Consider the following 20,178-nt stretch of genomic DNA (forward strand, 5'->3'; position numbering starts at 1 on the left):
AAAAATAAATTATTAAGGAATATATAAGGAATATAATAGACGCTAAAATATGATAAATAAGGAAGCATTTGTTAACGAGCAAACATAAATATGAATTTATAAAAAATTTCATACAAATAACTAAATAATAAGTATATAATCAAAAAGTAAGTATACAAATCAATTATAAAAAATGTAACAAACAAAAAAAAACTAAATTATGAATAAATATAGGGAAATTTTAAGAATGGAATGGGAATTCTTATAGAAAAATTATTAATGAGTAAGTGAAATGTTAAAAATATCTATATATATATATGAATATTGTAAAAGTTAAATTTGAAAATTATTTGTTACTATTAAAAATAAAAGTATTTATTATAAAAAATAAATAACATTACTAAAAAATATATATATGTACTGAAATTTTGAAAAATATATATATATATATATATATATATATATATATATATATATATATATATATATATATATATGTAAATGTTGTAAAAGTTAAATTTGAAAATTATTTGTTACTATTTAAAATAAAAGGCGAAATCGAGAGTTAATGTATTTTATAAGGTGTTAAAATTGTAAGCTGCATTTAATTGTCTAAAACGAATTTAATTTTGTTTTGTAATAATTTATAAATAATTGTTTTGATTTGAATAAACTTGAAAGTTGATAAAAAATATATATATGTACTGAAACTTTGAAAAAAAAAAATATATATATATATATATATATGTAATAGAACGCGCCATGTTGCGACGATAACGGCCACAATTTTAACGAATCTTAATGAAACTTGGCACACTTATTCTCTGAACGATTATCACGGTTAAGTTCGAAGATGAGCAAAATCGGTCTACTAGTTTAGAAATGGTGGACATTTGAAATTCCAAAAATAACGAAAAATCCGGCTTTTTTCGTGTATAATTTTTTAACGAGTATATCTATCCTTACCAAGTAAAAAGAACTTGATAGCTGATAGAAAAAGCTATATTCTCCTTTTTTTTTTATTTTTTGTTTTACGATAATTGTTACACTTTTAATAAAGGTTCAAAGTCACATAGTTGATTCATGTGTTATGGTGATAATGACATTGTTTATATCTTTGAAATTTTTGATTGGTGATTATTAAATTATATATATATATATATATATATATATATATATATATATATATATATATATATATATATATATATATATATATATATATATATATATATATATATATATATATAATCTACTTCCATTTCGGATGCCGAATGGCTTTTTTTTTTTTTTTACTGCTGAATTTGAAGTATTATTATCTGCAAAACCAAATACTTTCGGAAGTATCGACAGAGCCATAGGTATATAATTTAAACTATCTACGAATTTAATTTTTTTAACTTCCCGCTAAGAAAATCGACGATTTTCGAAAAATTTTAACTTCCCGCTAAAAAAATCGACTTTTAAGGTAATAAACCCTACTCCCCACTATTTTATTTTTCATTAGTTATCTCATAAAGTAATAGTATACATTGTACTTTGGAAATACGGATTCTTGTATTTCACGCTCAAATGTTCATGGAAGATACGATCTGTATGTTTTTGAATTAAACTTGATCTGTTGGGGACGAAGGCTTTTCATTAGAATTTAGTTAATAACGGGAGTCTGAGACTAGAAGTACGTTTTGATTATGATCTTGAAGTTAATGTAAACTGTGCACTATACCTAGACTTTGAATACGTTCTCGAAATTGATTCGTGCCGACAGGATAGAGTAGACTATAATTAAAAAATAATAGTGTATATTTTTATATAATGAAGACAATATTTATATATGTATCATTGATGATGATGACATTAGTGTCTTTGTCTACAACCTGGTCTACGACTTACCGAGATCATAGTTACTTTCTTACGAAGTTGACAGGGACACGAAAAATAAACACGATTGCATTGATTGGTACTCATAATTCTGCCACATATAAAACTTTCATACTGGCGGCTCAAACACAACAATTGAACATAACTGAACAATTGAAAGCAGGTGTACGAGTAGTTGACCTTCGAGTACGTAGCATTGAGCATGTTTTTGCAATGCATCATGGTTTCGTATATTTGGGTATGATGTTTGGTGATATCGTGAACCAAGTGATAGAATTTTTAAGAGAACATCCACTCGAATTTGTGATAATGTTTATGCAAAATGAGTACGTTAGTGAAGCGACCACAATGACAGAATGTGAAATCCTAAAAAACAAATACATTAAGCCGCTTGGTAATCTGTTTGTACAATTTAGGTCAGTCACTGACACTATTGGAAAACATCGCGGAAAAATTTGGTTGGCTCGTGGTAATAATGGTTTTGAGAAATGTGTAGCGAGCTTGGCTTGCGAGCAGCAAAATCAATGGAAAATATCTCCTACTTTTACTCGTGTTGACAAATGGAAAACTATAACCTCTTTTCAAGATAAAATGTTCAATCGTGATGACAAAAGGAAAGCTATAGTCTCTTTTCAAGATAAAACGTTTATCACTTATTTCACAAAGTCATGTTATATCAATTATTTATCGGCTCATGGTGGCAAAATTGGTCCTAATACTATATCTAATAAATATTTAAAAGAACCTGCATATTTTCTACAGGAAGAAGATCCTCCAGGAATGAATTATAAAATGACTAAATATTTTCGTAATCCAAAGAATACATTGTATATAGTTATGGCCGATCATCCACTTCCTCAACTTTTAGACAAGATTGTTATCAGTAATTATGAATAAAAGTATATGTAAATGAAAAAAAAAAGTAGATTAATAGAAATATTTTTAAAATAAGATCACAAATATCTAAATACATAAGAAATAATATAACAGTAAATCATTTATTTGACAACCCATCCCATCATTATCTTCAATACAAACCCCAGCCTCCATAGGAAAATCACCCCACTCCAATCACCTACCGTTACATCAATTACCTCACAACATCATCATCATCATAATCAATAACCCATATCCCAAATCATCAAAAATCATCCTACATAATCACCTACCCAAATCACACAGATCAACAAACCCACCTGACCCCCCACGCACACACCCAACACCTTTCTCCAAACGCCCGATTCCCATACCCCACGCACACACCTCATCGCCAACACCTTTCTCCTCTCACACACACCTTTCACCTCATACCCCATGCCGACAGACGATAGGAGAGGAGGCAGGTCTCTCCATCTGTGCTCTATAGTAGTGGGGGGTACATGGCCTAGAATTTCTAAGGCTTCTCTAGTCATAATGATAATGATAAAAACCAAAATGGAAGGTCTTATCTTTTCGGGGGAATCTCCAAGCGTTTTAATGGCTACCGGTGAGTGTAGACCGGCCCCCCTCTTAACAATGCTTAGATTCCTTGGAGTGGAAGAATCGTCAGAGAAAAGTGGTTACTAGGTCTTTTGCTTCGGAAGGTGGGCTGCCGCCGTGATTAGAGAGGAAGTGGGGAGGAGGGACTAGAACTCTCCTATAGTAAGGGCGCTTGGTAACTAGGAGAAATGCATAGATTAGATGCGCAGCTTATTGAAATAAAGGAGGTAAGTGGATCTTACAACGGAAATATTTTTCGAGTAGGGATTGCTTAGTAGCAGAGAGGAGAATGTGGACAGTTTATTCGACAAGGGAGGAGAAGTATGAATTTTTATCTAGTAGGGATTGCTTGGCAACAAAGGGGAATGCATAGATCAGGTAAGAATGTTATTTGGTGCGATGGGAGAAGTAACTGGGTCGGCGGTACGAAGGGACTAGATTTTGTACTAGAAAACTAAGAGTTATAGTTACAGACCGGTGGGTTTTGCAGTTATAAAAGACTTTAAAAATTATAACTCGGGCTATCATAAAATTCGGCGCCGGCATGGCTGCCTCTGGGTTGAGTAACGCGGCTGATAAGAGATATAGAAGCAGTATCTTAATTATCACACGTAGTATTTTTTTATAAAACAAAGGGATCGTAAAAATTATCACTAGGTATCACGTATAATTTATTTATCACTGGATACGAATGAGCCTCGTCAAATATTGGGTAGCAGCTTGTCAGCTAACCGTGAGCACGGAGACAAGCCGAGAGATTTTAACGATTTCATTATTTTATATATATTTTTTTATTACAATGATTTTTAGAGAACCGGCGACTGCTTCATAGAGTGACATCGTCTATATAACCTAATTAAGTATTAGTTCTCTTTTTTTTTCTTATCGATCTCCCAATATGAGCTCTTGCGCGAGAAATAGCTGATAGTCTTGATAATCAAGAAACCTAGCTCTCTTTTTTTCTATTTAATCAATGAATATTATAAACGTGTAAAGTAACTTTTCAGCCGTCTTACGACGTAAGACTTGGCTAATAAGCTTTTATTTATGACCTTAAGTGTTACGTTTTGACTATTTCTTCCAATAATTTTATAGCCTTGAAATTTTTAAAGAAATGAAAAAATGTTGAAATGTCACGTCCGGGGTAGGTATTTTAATACCTAAATTAGATAATTCGCGGTTATCGATGCACAATAAAGAAATCAATAAAAGAAAATAGCGGGCTACTTTGTTCCCGTTTAATTAATACGCGTCAATTTAGACGTTAAAAATATATTAAAGCAACGTACTCAGCATCGAGGGTGGTTGCATACATGTGTCGTAACTCGTGCTTATTATGATAAGTATTTTATTTGCCTACCTTGATGGACGTGATTAGTTTGATAGTAATTCGCCGAGCGGATGCGAATTCGATCAGGTTCCCAATTTATTTACCCTGCGTGGCTATTAGGGTATTAGGAATCAAAGAGAGGTGTACTGCCGGAAAGACCTCGAGAAGTCTTAATCTCTACGATTTGGGAAAGTGAAGGTTTTGTGGAAATGATGAAACTTGTTTTAGAGAAAGAGAAGAATATATTCTGTTACTAATGTGTTTACAATGCTTATTAATTCCTGTTACAATCTAGTGTTAGTAATGCGGTAGGTTTTTAAGTAGTGCGTTTGCTTACCCCTTTTGGGTGCGACCCGTGAATCTTCTAGTCACTTGCAATGAACAAGTCTATTCGCGACTCGAATCAGATGTGGAACGTATTCACAAGTTGAGCGTAATTCCTTTTAGCGAATCGACTCCCGTACCGTACTCACAAGTTGAGCGTTGTTTGCGGAAATACTACTCACACGGAGCGTTAATTCGTCACAGAGTCTAAATGGGGTACATATCAGTGTTTTGATCACCGAAGAACGTACTCACAAGTTGAGCGTAATTCTTTTATTAGCGAATCAATTGCAGGGTACTCACAAGTTGTGCGTTGCTGCTGCCACCATGGGGCTCAATTCGCTTGGTGAATCAACTTCTCTGTGCCAATTAGACCTGGACGATGGTATTATTCGAGCGTAGAACAGACTTGCTTGCACTACTGAGTTCAGTCTTTACTTGGTTACAACTGAGAGCGACTGACTGTCTTTGGAAGATTCTCGGGGGTTTATATACAGATTTTAGGGGTCTACTACGCACCCTGAGTCTCTGGAAGGGATGTTTTAGAAGGTAAAGTGAATGTATGGTACCAAATGGGGTAGGTTACCCTTGGATATTCACTTCATGACGCCACCAGATCTCTCCAATGCTTTCACCATAAGTGGGACATCCGAGAAATCTGAGTCCCGGGGTTGTTTTTCATTAGAGATCTCAGTGTTGCTACATCCAATGATTTTAATATTTACGTAGCAAACGTCACACCTTCCCGCTTAGATTAATCATCGTCCTCGATGATTTTATAATTTACACTACTGTGTAAATGAAATATTCTAAATTGGTTAGTAAAAATACAAAATCATTGGAAATCTTAATTTCTATTTGGATGTTTTCCCTCTTTTTTTCTTCTCTGGCTACCTTGTTACAGGTTATAAGTGTACCTTCTGTAGCCTTTTGTCTTTGACTTTTACGACTTTTATGAGTTATACTTGATAATAAAAAGATCGTAAAAAAAAAGAAAAACAAGAAATTCTAATATTAGTAAAGATTATATCGAAGATGGATACACTAAAGTCCCGTGAAATTTAGCATATGCATCCTCTTTCCCTTATTTTAGGTTAATTAATATATATATATTATTCATATAGATTTTCTCTTCTCTGTTTTCTGCGGGTTTCTCTTGGTACCCTTCCCTTGATTTTCTTCTGTTCATATTTTGAAGTTTGGGTTTGTAGGTTGAACTGCCGTGTATATAATCCCGGGATGGTGTAGTTGTTAGTTAGTTCAAAAATTTTGTTCGGACGATGAATTCGAATATGTATCGTGAAGTCTATTCGACCGAGTCATCTGATGGTGAAAGCTCCGTTGAGTTATCTGATTTGGAGGATAACCTGGGGAACAAGCTCGAGGATCTTCGTCGGGAGAAGCAGATCCGTGAGGAAGAAGAGGATCAGCGGAATTTGAAACGTCGTCGTGTCGTGGAGGATTCCTCAGAAGAATTAGAGTCATCGTCTGATGAGGAAGAATCTTCAGAGGAATCGGAGTCGTCTGATGAGGAAGAATCTTCAGAGGAATCGGAGTCGTCTGATGAGGAAGAATCTGCACTGGGTGAATCTGATGAGGAAGTGTCCGGTTCTGATGAAGAGCATCAGGAAGCCCTCCGTAGATCATCATACATGGGCGTCGATTTAATTTATGATGATCGGCCTGAGGTTGTGGATAAGTTGGCGTTGTACGACGGGTTCCTGGCCTTTGGGGACCGTAGGCTGCTGGAGTTGCCTTTCATCTTGATGCGGCATCCTGATTTGGTCTTGGTACCGTTTCTTGATCCAATCCTGGCCATAGTGTGGCCAATTAACTTGACCGAGGAGCGGTGGTTGTATGATCATGCTCCCTGGAGACCGGAGGACCGCTGGAGAATCCACGAGGGATCAATTTTATCGGTAAGTACTGCGTCTTCTATCTCTTCTCCCTTTTTTTTTAGATTTATTTATTTATTTATCATTATATATATTTTTTTTTCTCTTTTTTTTTTTTTTTTTAGTGGGTGGAAAGGATGTCTCCATTGAGATTCTTCGATTGGGTGGTCCGGCTGGAGTGCCCAAGGGCCTTGATGTTCCTGCTGGCTCACTTCAAGTTCCGGCAGAATTACTCCATGTTTCAACGACCGTGCGGTTGTATTTAAACTTGATTTGTACTTTTATGTGTGTATTTACGTCTATTTTTATTATGTAAATTTGAGTAAATGAAATAAATAAAAAAAAATGAAGAAACGTTATTGCTTCTAATTATTTGCCGTTATATTTGTATTTGTGTATTATATATATATTTTTAGCATTATGTTTCTTTTCCTTACTCTTCCCTTCCTTTATGTTACTGTCCTACTGTATTCACTATTTATCAGTTTGGTTGATCGGTTTGGTCTTTTGTCGTATTCCCAGCAGTTATGTTGTTGTCGACTTCTTCTCTTGTCGTGGTTGCCTGGTCTTTGAGTTTCAGGTCTGGGCCTGAGAAATGTATTTGGCCATTGAAGTTTTTCCTGCTGGCTATTGGGGTATTGTAGATTACCTCTCCCGGTTGTTGATACGGACAATAAGTATTTACATATGTTGGGTCTTTTGTCTGATTATTGCCATGAGGTAGAAGGGTATCATTCACGTTCTGCATCTCTACGTCCTCTAAATCGGTTGTATCTTTCGTCATTGCGTGTCGATGGAGCAAAAGATTTGTCATTGAGTCCTATAACGCTCCTACCAACTATACGCTCCATCCGTAAACAGCGTGTAGGGCGTAGCCATGAATGAGGACATCTATGGCAAATTTAATGGCTCGGAGGGTTAAATAGGCTCCAAAAGCGGTGACATCAAAGGTTCCTATTGCGTAGAAGAATCCGTATATCTTTTGCCAAGCTTCTTCCAGCTTTTTCCGGATCGCGTTTTCGTCAATTAGTGTGTTGACATTGATCTTTGTGTCGGATACATATTGTCCTGTTGCACCTCGTGCAAGAGAATTTAACACGGCTGGCCGTTCGAGAAGAAATAACATGTGTCTTCTGAGATTGCTCAAATCTTTTTCTGAGTATATTCCTCCCTCGGCTTATCCTTTGAATACTACGTATGACCAGGTGAGGTTGGTTCTTGCGACAAGCACTACGGGTGGATTTGACCGGGTATGTTTTGGATCTAATTCATACCATCTATCGTCTAGTCGATACATGGGAGAAAGTAAAGGGTTATTATCGATTTCTGTCCCGACCTTAGTAATTATATGGGTTCGAGGTAACATAAAAAATGATTGGTTTCCTCGAGTGATTTGTAATTCTTGGTAGCAAGTGGGAGCGTCACGGCGGCGTACTTCGACTGCGATGCATTTGGCTATCCGTATGACTTCTCCTGCGACGTGAGCCATATATCCGGGTTCTTTCATGAATTGATAAGCAAATTCTGCAGGCGCTACTGAAGCTAGTGCTAGAGCGTTATGTAATACCTTCTTCTCGAGTTCACACGGTTGCCTTATAACATCACGATACAGGGTAACTATTTGTCCACGTAGGTGATGTTCGAGGTAGACAAATTTTGAGTCAACGAATGTATATGGGTCTATGTTTGCTAATATTATTTTCTGGGTCTTCACGAAGTATTCGCTAGTTGCTCTGTCGACAATGTACAGTTTGGGGTGCTCTGTACGAATGATTCTAGCTCCACAATTTGGAAGATACCCTCTAGTGGCTAAGGCGAATGTCATTCCTTGGTCTGTAGTTACTGTATAGATTTCTTCCGGGCTTTCTTTTAAGAGAGTATCCTTTACTCTTTTAGCAGGTCCTTCATATAAAACGGTGAATTTATAAGAATCACAAATGTCTGTCGACAGTAGATCCCAGTAGGTGTTTCCTCCCTCGACGTCTATGCACTTTTGATTTTGATAGCGGCATCGTACGCCTGACCTTAAAACTACTTCGTTTTGAGCTAAATCCACGGTTGCTTCATAATCCTGTACCGTTATCGTGGCTTGACCGTATACAACGACACCGTCCCAACTTCCGTATGGGTCTGAATATGATTCACCCTTGCAGTAACCGCCCCCTTTCATTAGTCCGGCTAAGGTGACTGGACGTATAGTGGTGGTATTACCAGCGATGTCGGCGTGGTCAGTTGTCTGGATAGTTATGACACCGGTCCGATGTAAATCTTCACAACGGTGTCGAGGTGTATCCATAATATATTCGATGCTACCGTGTCTTTCGCCGAAGAGGTGATCTAATGCTCCGCAATAAAAGATATGCCGATGGATTTCTACCTTGCATTGTCTCACATGGATTTTCCGAAATTCTGCTACCTGGAGTAGTTGAATTTCTGTTTCTTTTATAGCAGGATTGGAGTCCAGAACGGTACATTCTTTAATATCTAATAAAGAGAGTGTAGTCATATTCATGGTGGACAGGCCGCAGTCGTAGGCTAAGAAGCCGGTTGTAAATTGTAGGGTTTGTAGTATAACTGACAATATCGGTATGAGATACTCAAAAGCCATGGTGTTTTCCTGGTATATTCACTATTGATTGACTGATTGGCTGCAGTCTTACGCAATTGGAATAATTATACTGAAATCATAAATATATTTTAATGATGGAAAAGAGGTTAGTCAGAATCGGTGTCTCGAGTGTTACAAATTTTTAATTTGTCTACATGCTTTAGAGACCGTTTACCCTCCAAATCTTCTATTATAGCCGTATTGTTTTCTAGTAGTTTAATGATTGTGTATGGTCCTTTATATTGAGCGTCAAATTTACCCTTTTTAGGTTCTTTTAAAAGATAGACCAAAGCTCCAGGTGTGAATGTACATGGGTTAATTTTTGTGTCATAGTATCTTTTTGATCGGTACTTAGATCGGATGAGGTTTTTAGCGGCAAGGTTCTTCATATCGGTCATGCATTTGATAAGATCTTCTAGGTAACCACCGTATGTTTCGGCGCGATCAGGGGAAGGAAACGAACTCGGTATTCGAGCCTTTCTTCCATATATTAATTCAAATGGCGTGAAGTTCGTGGATTCATGAGTAGATATGTTATACGAGAATATTGCGAATGGAACTAGCTTGTCCCATTCTTCATAGTTGTCAATATAATGTTTGATGAATTCTGCAAGCACTATATGGCTTCTCTCAAGGGACCTTTTTGTTTGTGGGTGATAGCCAGATGTAGTAAGATGTTTTATTTTAAAAGTCTTGGCAATATGATGGAATACTTTACCTATAAATAATCTACCCTGATCACTTAAGATAATGCGTGGTGAGCCATACTGTAAAATAACGTTACGGACCAAGGCGTCAGCAATCGTCTCCGCTTCAATGTCAGGTATTGGTACGGCAATACAATACTTCGTTAAGTTGTCTTTAATGGTCAGTATGTGTTTGTTACCAGAGGGGGTACTCGGTAGTGGCCCGACGGTGTCTATAGAGATCTTATCGAAGGGCTCAGTAGGTGTGTCCGTAATTATCATTGGTTCTCGAGTTTTGACCCTGACCAGTTTTTGTTCTTGACAACTTGAGCATGTCCGTATGTACTCTGCGATGTCATCTTTCATATTTGTCCAATAAAATCTTTCTCTTATTCGTTTATAAGTTTTATTTACGCCCTTGTGGCCACCAGTTAAGCTTTCATGATATTCTGATATAATGTTTCGACGAATTTCGTCACTGGGTATCGTTATATTACCCCGACAAATTGTAATTAAACAATCACATTCGCCTAATGATTCTAAGAGTAAATCGGATATTGTCGATTGGCTCAAATTTTCCAGCATGTCTCCTGATTTAGAAATTCTAAGATTTTTGAGTCCATATATGTTTATGATGTCTTTTACTGTTTCTAACACATTTTAAATGTCGTGAGTAGAATGATCTTCATAATGTTTCGCTTTCAATACTGCGCTAAGTATTTTGTGATTTCCGTGTGTTGTAACTAATACTTGTTTTACTCGAGGTCGCTTGATTTTGAGATCCTGTGGATCAATTTGATTCAGATCAATTAGTAATTGAAAGATAGGAGTTGTGAAATCACAGTCGGCTGAGATAAAGTGAAGATAGTTATCTTTGAAATAAGTCAAATTTTCATTAGTATATCGGGTAATGAGTTTTATTGGGTGATTTTCAATGTCTGGATAGTAGAGTTCTAATGGTATGGTTGATGATACGTTCCTGGGTATCTGTGGTACAGGTCGTGGCTCAAGTTCCTCGTCTTCAGCGTTGTTTTCATCCTGACCTTCTGGTATAGGTGGTAAATGCTCAGAACGTCTATTCTAGTGTTTATAGATAGGCTCAGTTTCTTCTTCACTTGATTCTTCTGTAGTGCTGCCGTACGGTGTTGACATTCCGACTGGATGTCTAAACGTTATAGATTCGCGATTCGCAGATTTATCGGGTTCTTTACTCGTAGTAGGCCGTTGAATTCCCTTTGGGTCCCACCAAAATTCATTTGAGTCTTCTGTATCTGTAGTTGGAGGTGGGGAAATGTCCACAATATTTTTATTATTTATCTCAGGTGGCGGAACAACTGATTCTAGGTCTTCTTCTGAGGAATGAGTTCCGTCATCGAATACAAATCTTAGAGTTTTGGTGTAATTAGTTAATGGGGGTGGAGAATGAACTACAGGTTTCCTAGGAGGTAATTTTGAAACGAGACTGGGGAAACCACTGTTTCTACCCCTCGGTACTGGAGGAGGTTCAACTGGAGGGTTTCAAGGAGGCCGTCCCCTTTTCTTTGCGGGGGCGTTTGCAGTAGTAGTTGCAGCAGGCTTAGTTACAGCCTTGGGTTTCTTATCTACTGGTCTCTTGAGCGCCGCAGGGGTCGGGTCAGGTATCCCGCGGTGTATACGTTTTACTCGGTCTGCTATTGTTTCCGTTTTTTCTTGGGTTCTTTGACGAGTAGATGAAGCGATAGATGATGCAGTCCTCGGGTTTCCTTTTTTATTTGCTTCATACGACATGGGTAGTACGGGAAGTACCTGTGCTTCTATTGGGTTCCGAGATAATGCGTCGGCATTGGTATTAAGTCTTCCCGGTTTGTAGAGAAAGTCGTACTCGTTTTCACGTAGGCGTGTTCTCCATCGTATTAGCCTTTGTACTGGAGGTTTTACTGAATCTATCCGTTTAAGTGGCTCGTGGTCGCAAACAAGAGTAAATTTTCGACCATACAGATAAGGGTGAAAATGAAGTATACTGTAAATCACGGCTAGAAACTCCTTCTCGGTGGTTGTATAATTTTTCTCAGCTGGTTTAAGAAGTCTAGATAGATATGCTATAGGCTTATCTTCTCCAATCTTTCCTTGGCTAGAGATAGAACCAATAGCGTAGTCAGATGCGTCGGTAGTGAGGATAAATGGTCGAGTAAAATCCGGATATTGTAATACAGGCATTGTACAGAGTGCCTTTCGTAAATCGTCAAAACTTTGTTGTTGATTATCAGTCCATAAGAATGTCTGAGACTTGCGTAGTAAGTCTGATAGTGATTTTGCACGCTTTGAAAAGTTTTCAATGAATCTACGGTAGTAGCCGGCTAGGCCTAAAAATTTTCTAATATTTGTAACACTTTTGAGAGTTGGAAATTTCTCTATTGCTTCAGTTCTACTGGGATCAGGGCGAACGCCATTATTACTAATGATGTGTCCCAAATAGGAAACTTCTGTACTTAATAATTCGCACTTGTCCGGTTGCAGTGAAAGACCGGCATCAGATAGTCGTTTGAAGAGACGTCGCACTCTTGCTCCGTGATCTGCGAGAGTTGCCGCAAATATGACAATGTCGTTGAGATATACGAATAGCTCTGTATCTATCAAGCCTAGTAGGATCAAATTCATTACCCTTTGGAAGGTTGCAGGGGCGTTTTTTAAACCAAAAGGCATTCTCATAAATTCATAATGACCGCTAGGTGTACTGAAAGCTGTCTTATGTCTGTCCTTAGGATTTACTTCGATTTGGTGGAATCCACTAGCGAGATCGAAAGTTGAAAAGTACTGCGCTCCTCCTAATCGTTCTAGGATTTCAGAAATATTGGGTAATGGATAAGCGTCTCCTATAGTTTTCTCGTTTAGTCCGCGAAAATCGATAACCATTCTCCAACGTTTATTTCCTCGAGAGTCTGGTTTCTTGGGCACAATCCATAGTGGTGAGTTGTATGGGGAGACTGAATCGGCTATTATTTGATCTTTGTATAATTTTTGAACTTGCTTGTTCATTTCTTCACGATGCGCTGGAGGGTACCTATATTGCTTTATATTAATAGGTACGTCGTCTATGGTAGGTATAGAATGTTGAAGTATAGTTGTAGCTTGGAGTTTGTCTCCGGGTAAGTGAAACAGATGCGGAAATTCTTTGATGATTTCATAAATATGTTCACGTTCTATGTCAGTGTGATGATCAATACGTAATCGTTCGATTATTTGTTCGAAACGATCTTTATTTTCGTTTGGAGTATAGCTGTCAGAAGTTAGATCAAAGAAATCTTCTGAACTTTCACCGCACTCAAATAGAAATATTTCCTGAGGAGGTATTTCAATTTCAACGTCATCTTCATAAGAATTCATGGCATAAATGTAGCACTTGTTGTTTTTATTTGTGACCACTGCGTTTCCCATAAACACATTTACACCTTTGAAGAAGGCGTCTCTTAATCCTTCAGGTATGTATGCATAACCATTTTCGATATCTTCAAAAAATGCTTTTAATGGCATATTTTTGCCATCGAAACTAGGCACTTGAAGCATAGCTTGTTGAAGTGCCATTGTTTCACCCATACTTGTAAGTATGGCTTCCGTAATATTTTGATGATGAGTTAAATTCTCCATTTTTAATAATTTATATTTATTAACAATCAAACAAAATCCTTTCCCTTTTTATAGAAATGAAAGTAGAGAATGCACCAGCGGATCCCACCGCTGTCACCAAATTTTTAACTGTCACGTCCGGGGTAGGTATTTTAATACCTAAATTAGATAATTCGCGGTTATCGATGCACAATAAAGAAATCATTAAAAGAAAATAGCGGGCTACTTTGTTCCCGTTTAATTAATACGCGTCGATTTAGACGTTAAAAATATATTAAAGCAACGTACTCAGTATCGAGGGTGGTTGCATACATGTGTCGTAACTCGCGCTTATTATGATTAGTATTTTATTTGCCTACCTTGATGGACGTGATTAGTTTGATAGTAATTCGCCGAGCGGATGCGAATTCGATCAGGTTCCCAATTTATTTACCCTGCGTGGCTATTAGGGTATTAGGAATCAAAGAGAGGTGTACTGCCGGAAAGACCTCGAGAAGTCTTAATCTCTACGATTTGGGAAAGTGAAGGTTTTGTGGAAATGATGAAACTTGTTTTAGAGAAAGAGAAGAATATATTCTGTTACTAATGTGTTTACAATGCTTATTAATTCCTGTTACAATCTAGTGTTAGTAATGCGGTAGGTTTTTAAGTAGTGCGTTTGCTTACCCCTTTTGGGTGCGACCAGTGAATCTTCTAGTCACTTGCAATGAACAAGTCTATTCGCGACTCGAATCAGATGTGGAACGTATTCACAAGTTGAGCGTAATTCCTTTTAGTGAATCGACTCCCGCACCGTACTCATAAGTTGAGCGTTGTGTGCGGAAATACTACTCACACCGAGCGTTAATTCGCCACAGAGCCTAAATGGGGTACATATCAGTGTTTTGATCACCGAAGAACGTACTCACAAGTTGAGCGTAATTCTTTTATTAGCGAATCAATTGCAGGGTACTCACAAGTTGAGCGTTGCTGCTGCCACCATGGGGCTCAATTCGCTTGGTGAATCAACTTCTCTGTGCCAATTAGACCTGGACGATGGTATTATTCGAGCGTAGAACAGACTTGCTTGCACTACTGAGTTTAGTCTTTACTTGGTTACAACTGAGAGCGACTGAATGTCTTTGGAAGATTCTCGGGGGTTTATATACATATTTTAGGGGTCTACTGCGCACCCTGAGTCTCTGGAAGGGATGTTTTAGAAGGTAAAGTGAATGTATGGTACCAGATGGGGTAGGTTACCCTTGGATATTCACTTCATGACGCCACCAGATCTCTCCAATGCTTTCACCATAAGTGGGACATCCGAGAAATCTGAGTCCCGGGGTTGTTTTTCATTAGAGATCTCAGTGTTGCGACATCCAATGATTTTAATATTTACGTAGCAAACGTCACAGAATATTTTAGTTTTTATTGCACATAACTTAAGCATTTCCCATTATAATCCAATTTCGTCAGTTTAATTTTATTGTGAACCGAATAACCTGTAAATTTCACAGCTATTTTATATTTTAAAAGAATTTCTTTTATCGCCTATTATTTTTTAAATGTACTTGTATGCTGTAACGATTGATACATATGAATTGCGATTTAACTGCTATTTTGGAATTTGTTTTCTTTCATTAAAACAGTAGACAAAGCCACACCCAAAATCTTTGTGTTGAGATCTTCTCAGGTACCTATGTAAGTGCATACACGATGAGTAAGAAAACAGAGATCGACCGATATGACAATATACCTTTCTCTTTTTCTCTCCATCAAAAGAGCAGAGCCTATGCTCAAACCCAATTATGTCGTCTAGCCGTATACTCATCTTGCATCGACACTTACCTGCGTACACCTATTCACAACACATTTATAAGAGAGTATGTATGTATGCGTACAGGCGTAGTACCCAAAGTATGTATAGCTGCGACTCAACGAGACACCTGCACGTGCGCACCAGGCCTAATTAACTCAACGGTCATAAAAATTTTACGACCATCTAATTTACATATTTCGAAATCACTTCATACGTTCCCAGGCTGTGACGAATCGGATCTACGCACTTAGCCATTTGTTTTTCTATTAGAGCACTTACTCATCCGTTGTTGTTGACAAAAACGATATCACCCGATGTCCATATATGGACTTTTCTAAATTTTTAGAAAGTTATTCCCGGAATCGTGTACTTACTCATCATGTTAATGAGATGGACCCAACGATTGCACCAGAAATCTATGACTTTCCCATCAAAACTAGAGTATATAAACTGCTGAAAACCTAACGAAGGCAGTCAATCGCTAATCAGAATTAAACTCTGCCGGATCTCGAGTCGATCAAAAATAATCTCTCCGAAGCTCTCCAGACTTTAACAAAGTACCGATTAGTTCTAACGGCTTAAGTCCGGTTAGTACCGCGAATCAGAGGTAAAATTTTAATCGTTGTCCACGTGACGGTCCACCGCTCAGGCAATCGGGCTTCTTGGCCAAATGCCTAAATTTTCAAACTCGCGAAAATCACGGTCGATTCGACTCACCCAAATCAGGATCATCGGTCTCGTGACGGTCTATAGCCTAGGAATCCAGACTCCTAGATCGTAATCCTAAAAACAAATTTCAATATCCGCGTTCGTATTCGGTAGATAGGGGAGTGTATCCGCTTGGCACCCCAGTAGCTCCGAGTCCGAATAGTGCAGTTAATTCCTCTGAGGTAAAATCACGACGCCACAGTGCAGTGTTCCGGCGAATTAAATAAAACAATTTCGCGATCATAAATTTAAATCGGTGAATTGAGAGAGAGTGTGATCAGCGCAAATTTGTAAACCACCTCCACCTGAGTGGTAAGTCAAAATATATATATACATATTGTTAAACCTATAATATACCCAATGTAAACCATATTATAATTTTATATCAGAATATACAGATTCTTTTCTTTTTATCAAAAACATCTTCCTCTTATTTATACCTCTTACTCTAACATTCATAAGTTAACGGGTACAGTAAGAGACAGACGTAAAAGAACAGGGACTTCTCGAGGGCCCATATTCACCTACCTGCTTCCCTCTCGCTTTAAAATCCCTGACCTACCCTAAAGCCACGCAGGTCAACGATCGGGATTGTCTATCGTACTTCCGCTCGGTACGAAATAGACTTATTTAGTATACAAAAACTTGCCAAATATTAAACATTCTCACACTAGCCACGTGACGGTCCTATTAGGCTCCTTGGTTGAGTAATAGAATAAATATCTTGGGTAGCTTTACTAATTAATTAAATATAACCCTTCGCCCGTCCCCTCACTCTCTCCGATTGTGACAATGCTTTATGAATAATACTGGTCATTACGATAGTATCCACACTTCTCATCAGATCTTTACCCTTCGTGGGTCGCGCTTGACTGCCCGCCTTTGTTGGTCGCGCGGTTAGGGAATAGCCGCAATGATAATTTTCTTACAGTGTTGTCAAGTATACTTTTAAGTAAGCGCGGGAAAAATTTGAATTAGTATGAAATAAAAATTAATAATTAGTGCAAAATATCAATGAAATCAGTCGGGTGATAAAAGTTTCTCGTAAATTAATATTTTTTTTTTTATTGATAAATTACATTTTATAACATTCACATGTAATTAAGAATTATACATAAAAATATATAATAAGAATGAAGGTTATATATATTAAGAATTATTATTTAAGAATAGTGACTTGAAATTTTTTTAATCGTTTTGAATATGATCTTTCAAAAAATACTATTTAGTGACTAAATAGTTTATTGAAATATTGAACATTATATTATGTAGTGTTATGCCTCTGTACATTATTTTCACGGTCACTTCCAAAAGTGCTGACAGTGATGTTCTTACGCTCGCTATCGGCCGCATGCCTACTTATTGTTCAACTTTTCTCATAGCGTAATAATATCAGTTTCAGCATCACCTGCAATCGCTGACTGTCGGTAGTTAGTCAGAAAGAAGGACCGAAAGAATTAAGAATAATTACAGAATTATCAATTAAGAATAACTTTGATTTAAATAGAATAGAAGTATCATTCCTTAGTTTTATAATTAGAAATATTATTATCACAGTTGTAAGACATTCAAATCAATGTACTATTATTACATTTGTCATACATTTAAAGTGAAGTTTTCTGTGTTATTTTTCAATAAATAAGTGAAACTTTATCAAAATTAAAATTCGAGTGAAGTTATTATTCAAGAAGTTATAAAAAAATTCCCAAGGCATAACATTAAATTGGTGGATCTCATATCTTAAAGAAAAAAAACGAAATCTGGGAAATTATTAATTCATACCAGGATATATTTTACTTACCAGGTGATCCATTACCTACTACAAATTTAGCTGAACATACAATAGAAACAACCGATGAAATTCCAATAAATGTTAAGCAATACAGATTTCCACCTGCTCAACATGAAGAAATAACTAGACAAGTAGAAGAGATGAAGACAAATGGGATAATCCAAAATTCGAATTCACCCTACAACTCGCCCTTATGGATTGTGCCCAAAAAAAAAAAAGACGCATCGGGGAAACAAAAATGGAGAGTTGTAACAGGTTTTAGAAAATTAAATGACAAAACTATTCAAGATGCTTATCCATTACCTAACATCGAAGAAATTTTAGACCAACTTGGAAATTCAAGATATTTTTTTGCTTTTGACCTTGCAAGTGGATTTCATCAAATTGCTCTGAATCCAAAACATCGAATGAAAACGGCATTTAGTACTCCTCAGGGACACTTTGAATATTTGAAGATGCCATTTGGATTAAAGAACGCTCCTGCAACATTCCAAAAAATGATTGATAATGCGTTGCGAGGACTTATTGGACGAATATATTTTGTTTATCTCGACGGTATTATCATCTATGGGAAGACATTGGCCGAACATAATAAAAATTTGAATATCCTTTTCCAGCGACTTAGAGAATTTGGGTCATATTATCACGGAAGAGGGAGTTAAACCTAATCCCGAGAAGTGTAAAAGTGTTTTAGAATTCCCAACGCCAAAAAATGTCAAACAAATTAAGCAGTTTTTAGGAATGACTGGTTATCACAGGAAATTTATTAAGGACTATAGTAAAAAGGCAAAAGCCTTAACAACTTTATTACAGAAAAAATGTAGAATTTCATTGGGGACCAGAACAAGATGCATTTACGATTTTGAAAAAGGAATTATTTTCAGAACCAATTCTGATTTATCCAGATTTCTCGAAAGAATTAATTCTCACAACTGATACTTCAGGAACGGCTGTTGGTGGTATATTGTCTCAAATAAAAAATAATAGAGATCATCCGGTGGCTTATACTAGCCGCTCTCTAAATAAAGCAGAAAAAAATTATTCAACTATTGAGAAAGAATTATTGGCAATAGTATGGTGTGTTAAACATTTTCATCCATAATTGTATGGACGTAAATTCAAAATTGTTGCAGATCATCGTCTTTTGGTTTGGTTAATGAATTATAAAGACCCACATTCAAGACTATTGAGATGGAGGATAACTTTGGAAGAATATGAATATAAAATAATTTACATGAAAGGGAAATTGAATACAAACGCCGATGCACTATCCAGAAATCCAGTCTTAGTGTTTAGAAGAATGAATGCCGATGATCTAATAGATTCAGAATCAGAAATAGAACAAGAAACCAAAGAACTTACAGTGGGAAGTAAAAGAAAAAGAAAAACGATTACATCTAGTTTTAAAAAAAGAATACGAGAAGATAATGAGACACAAGCAAGAAATTTAAAAAGTCAATCTCGAGAGATTAAAAAGAATAAAGGAATTGAAAGAAAATTAGAAACACCAGAAACTAGTGGTGAGAAAAATAAAAAATTACGCACAACAGAAGTACAAAGCAACGAAAAGGTGCAAGAACAAGCTTCACAGGAAGATCATCACTTTCAAGATTTGGAACATCAAATTGAAGATCACTCAGAAGAACTCAGAAATCAAGAAGATGTTATTAAATTAGGAAAACAATTGAATCTGACGAACTCACCAATACCTGAGGGTAGTGTTGATGTTTCTTTCGTTCGAAATAATGACCCAGTGAACACACTAACGTAACAGTGATATCACAGCTAGAGAACATGTAACGTAACAAATTCAACGTAAATTTTACATTCTGCTGATTTACATTGCAATGTAAACGGTACGTCAAATTTTTGACGTAAATGTGACATTAAAATTACATGCATGTTACTGACCGAGTGACATCACATTAGTGACCTGAATGTGACGTTAAATTTATATCACATACTAACGTTAGCTTTAAATACTAGATATTACCTCGGAATTACGTAACAAAATCGACTTATAAGTGACATAATCTTGGTGATTCTATTTTATCGTCACATTTACATTACAATGTAATGTTTCGGATATGTTTAT

At 36.7% G+C, this 20,178-nt stretch overlaps 1 protein-coding gene across 1 annotated transcript; it reads left to right on the plus strand.

Annotated features, from left to right (window-relative positions):
• The first annotated feature begins 2,073 nt into the window (after positions 1 to 2,073).
• Positions 2,074 to 2,757, plus strand: LOC130671945 (1-phosphatidylinositol phosphodiesterase-like). The gene has a single exon (XM_057476095.1). The coding sequence runs from the start codon at positions 2,074 to 2,076 to the stop codon at positions 2,755 to 2,757; it is 684 nt and encodes a 227-aa protein (XP_057332078.1).
• The last annotated feature ends 17,421 nt before the right edge of the window (positions 2,758 to 20,178 follow it).

Source organism: Microplitis mediator, chromosome 7 (genome assembly GCF_029852145.1).
Source record: "Microplitis mediator isolate UGA2020A chromosome 7, iyMicMedi2.1, whole genome shotgun sequence".
Lineage (NCBI taxonomy): Eukaryota > Metazoa > Arthropoda > Insecta > Hymenoptera > Braconidae > Microplitis > Microplitis mediator.

Excerpts from the sequence above, each read along its gene's own strand:
- LOC130671945 (XM_057476095.1), top strand. The coding sequence starts at position 2,074 with ATGCATCATGGTTTCGTATATTTGGGTATGATGTTTGGTGATATCGTG.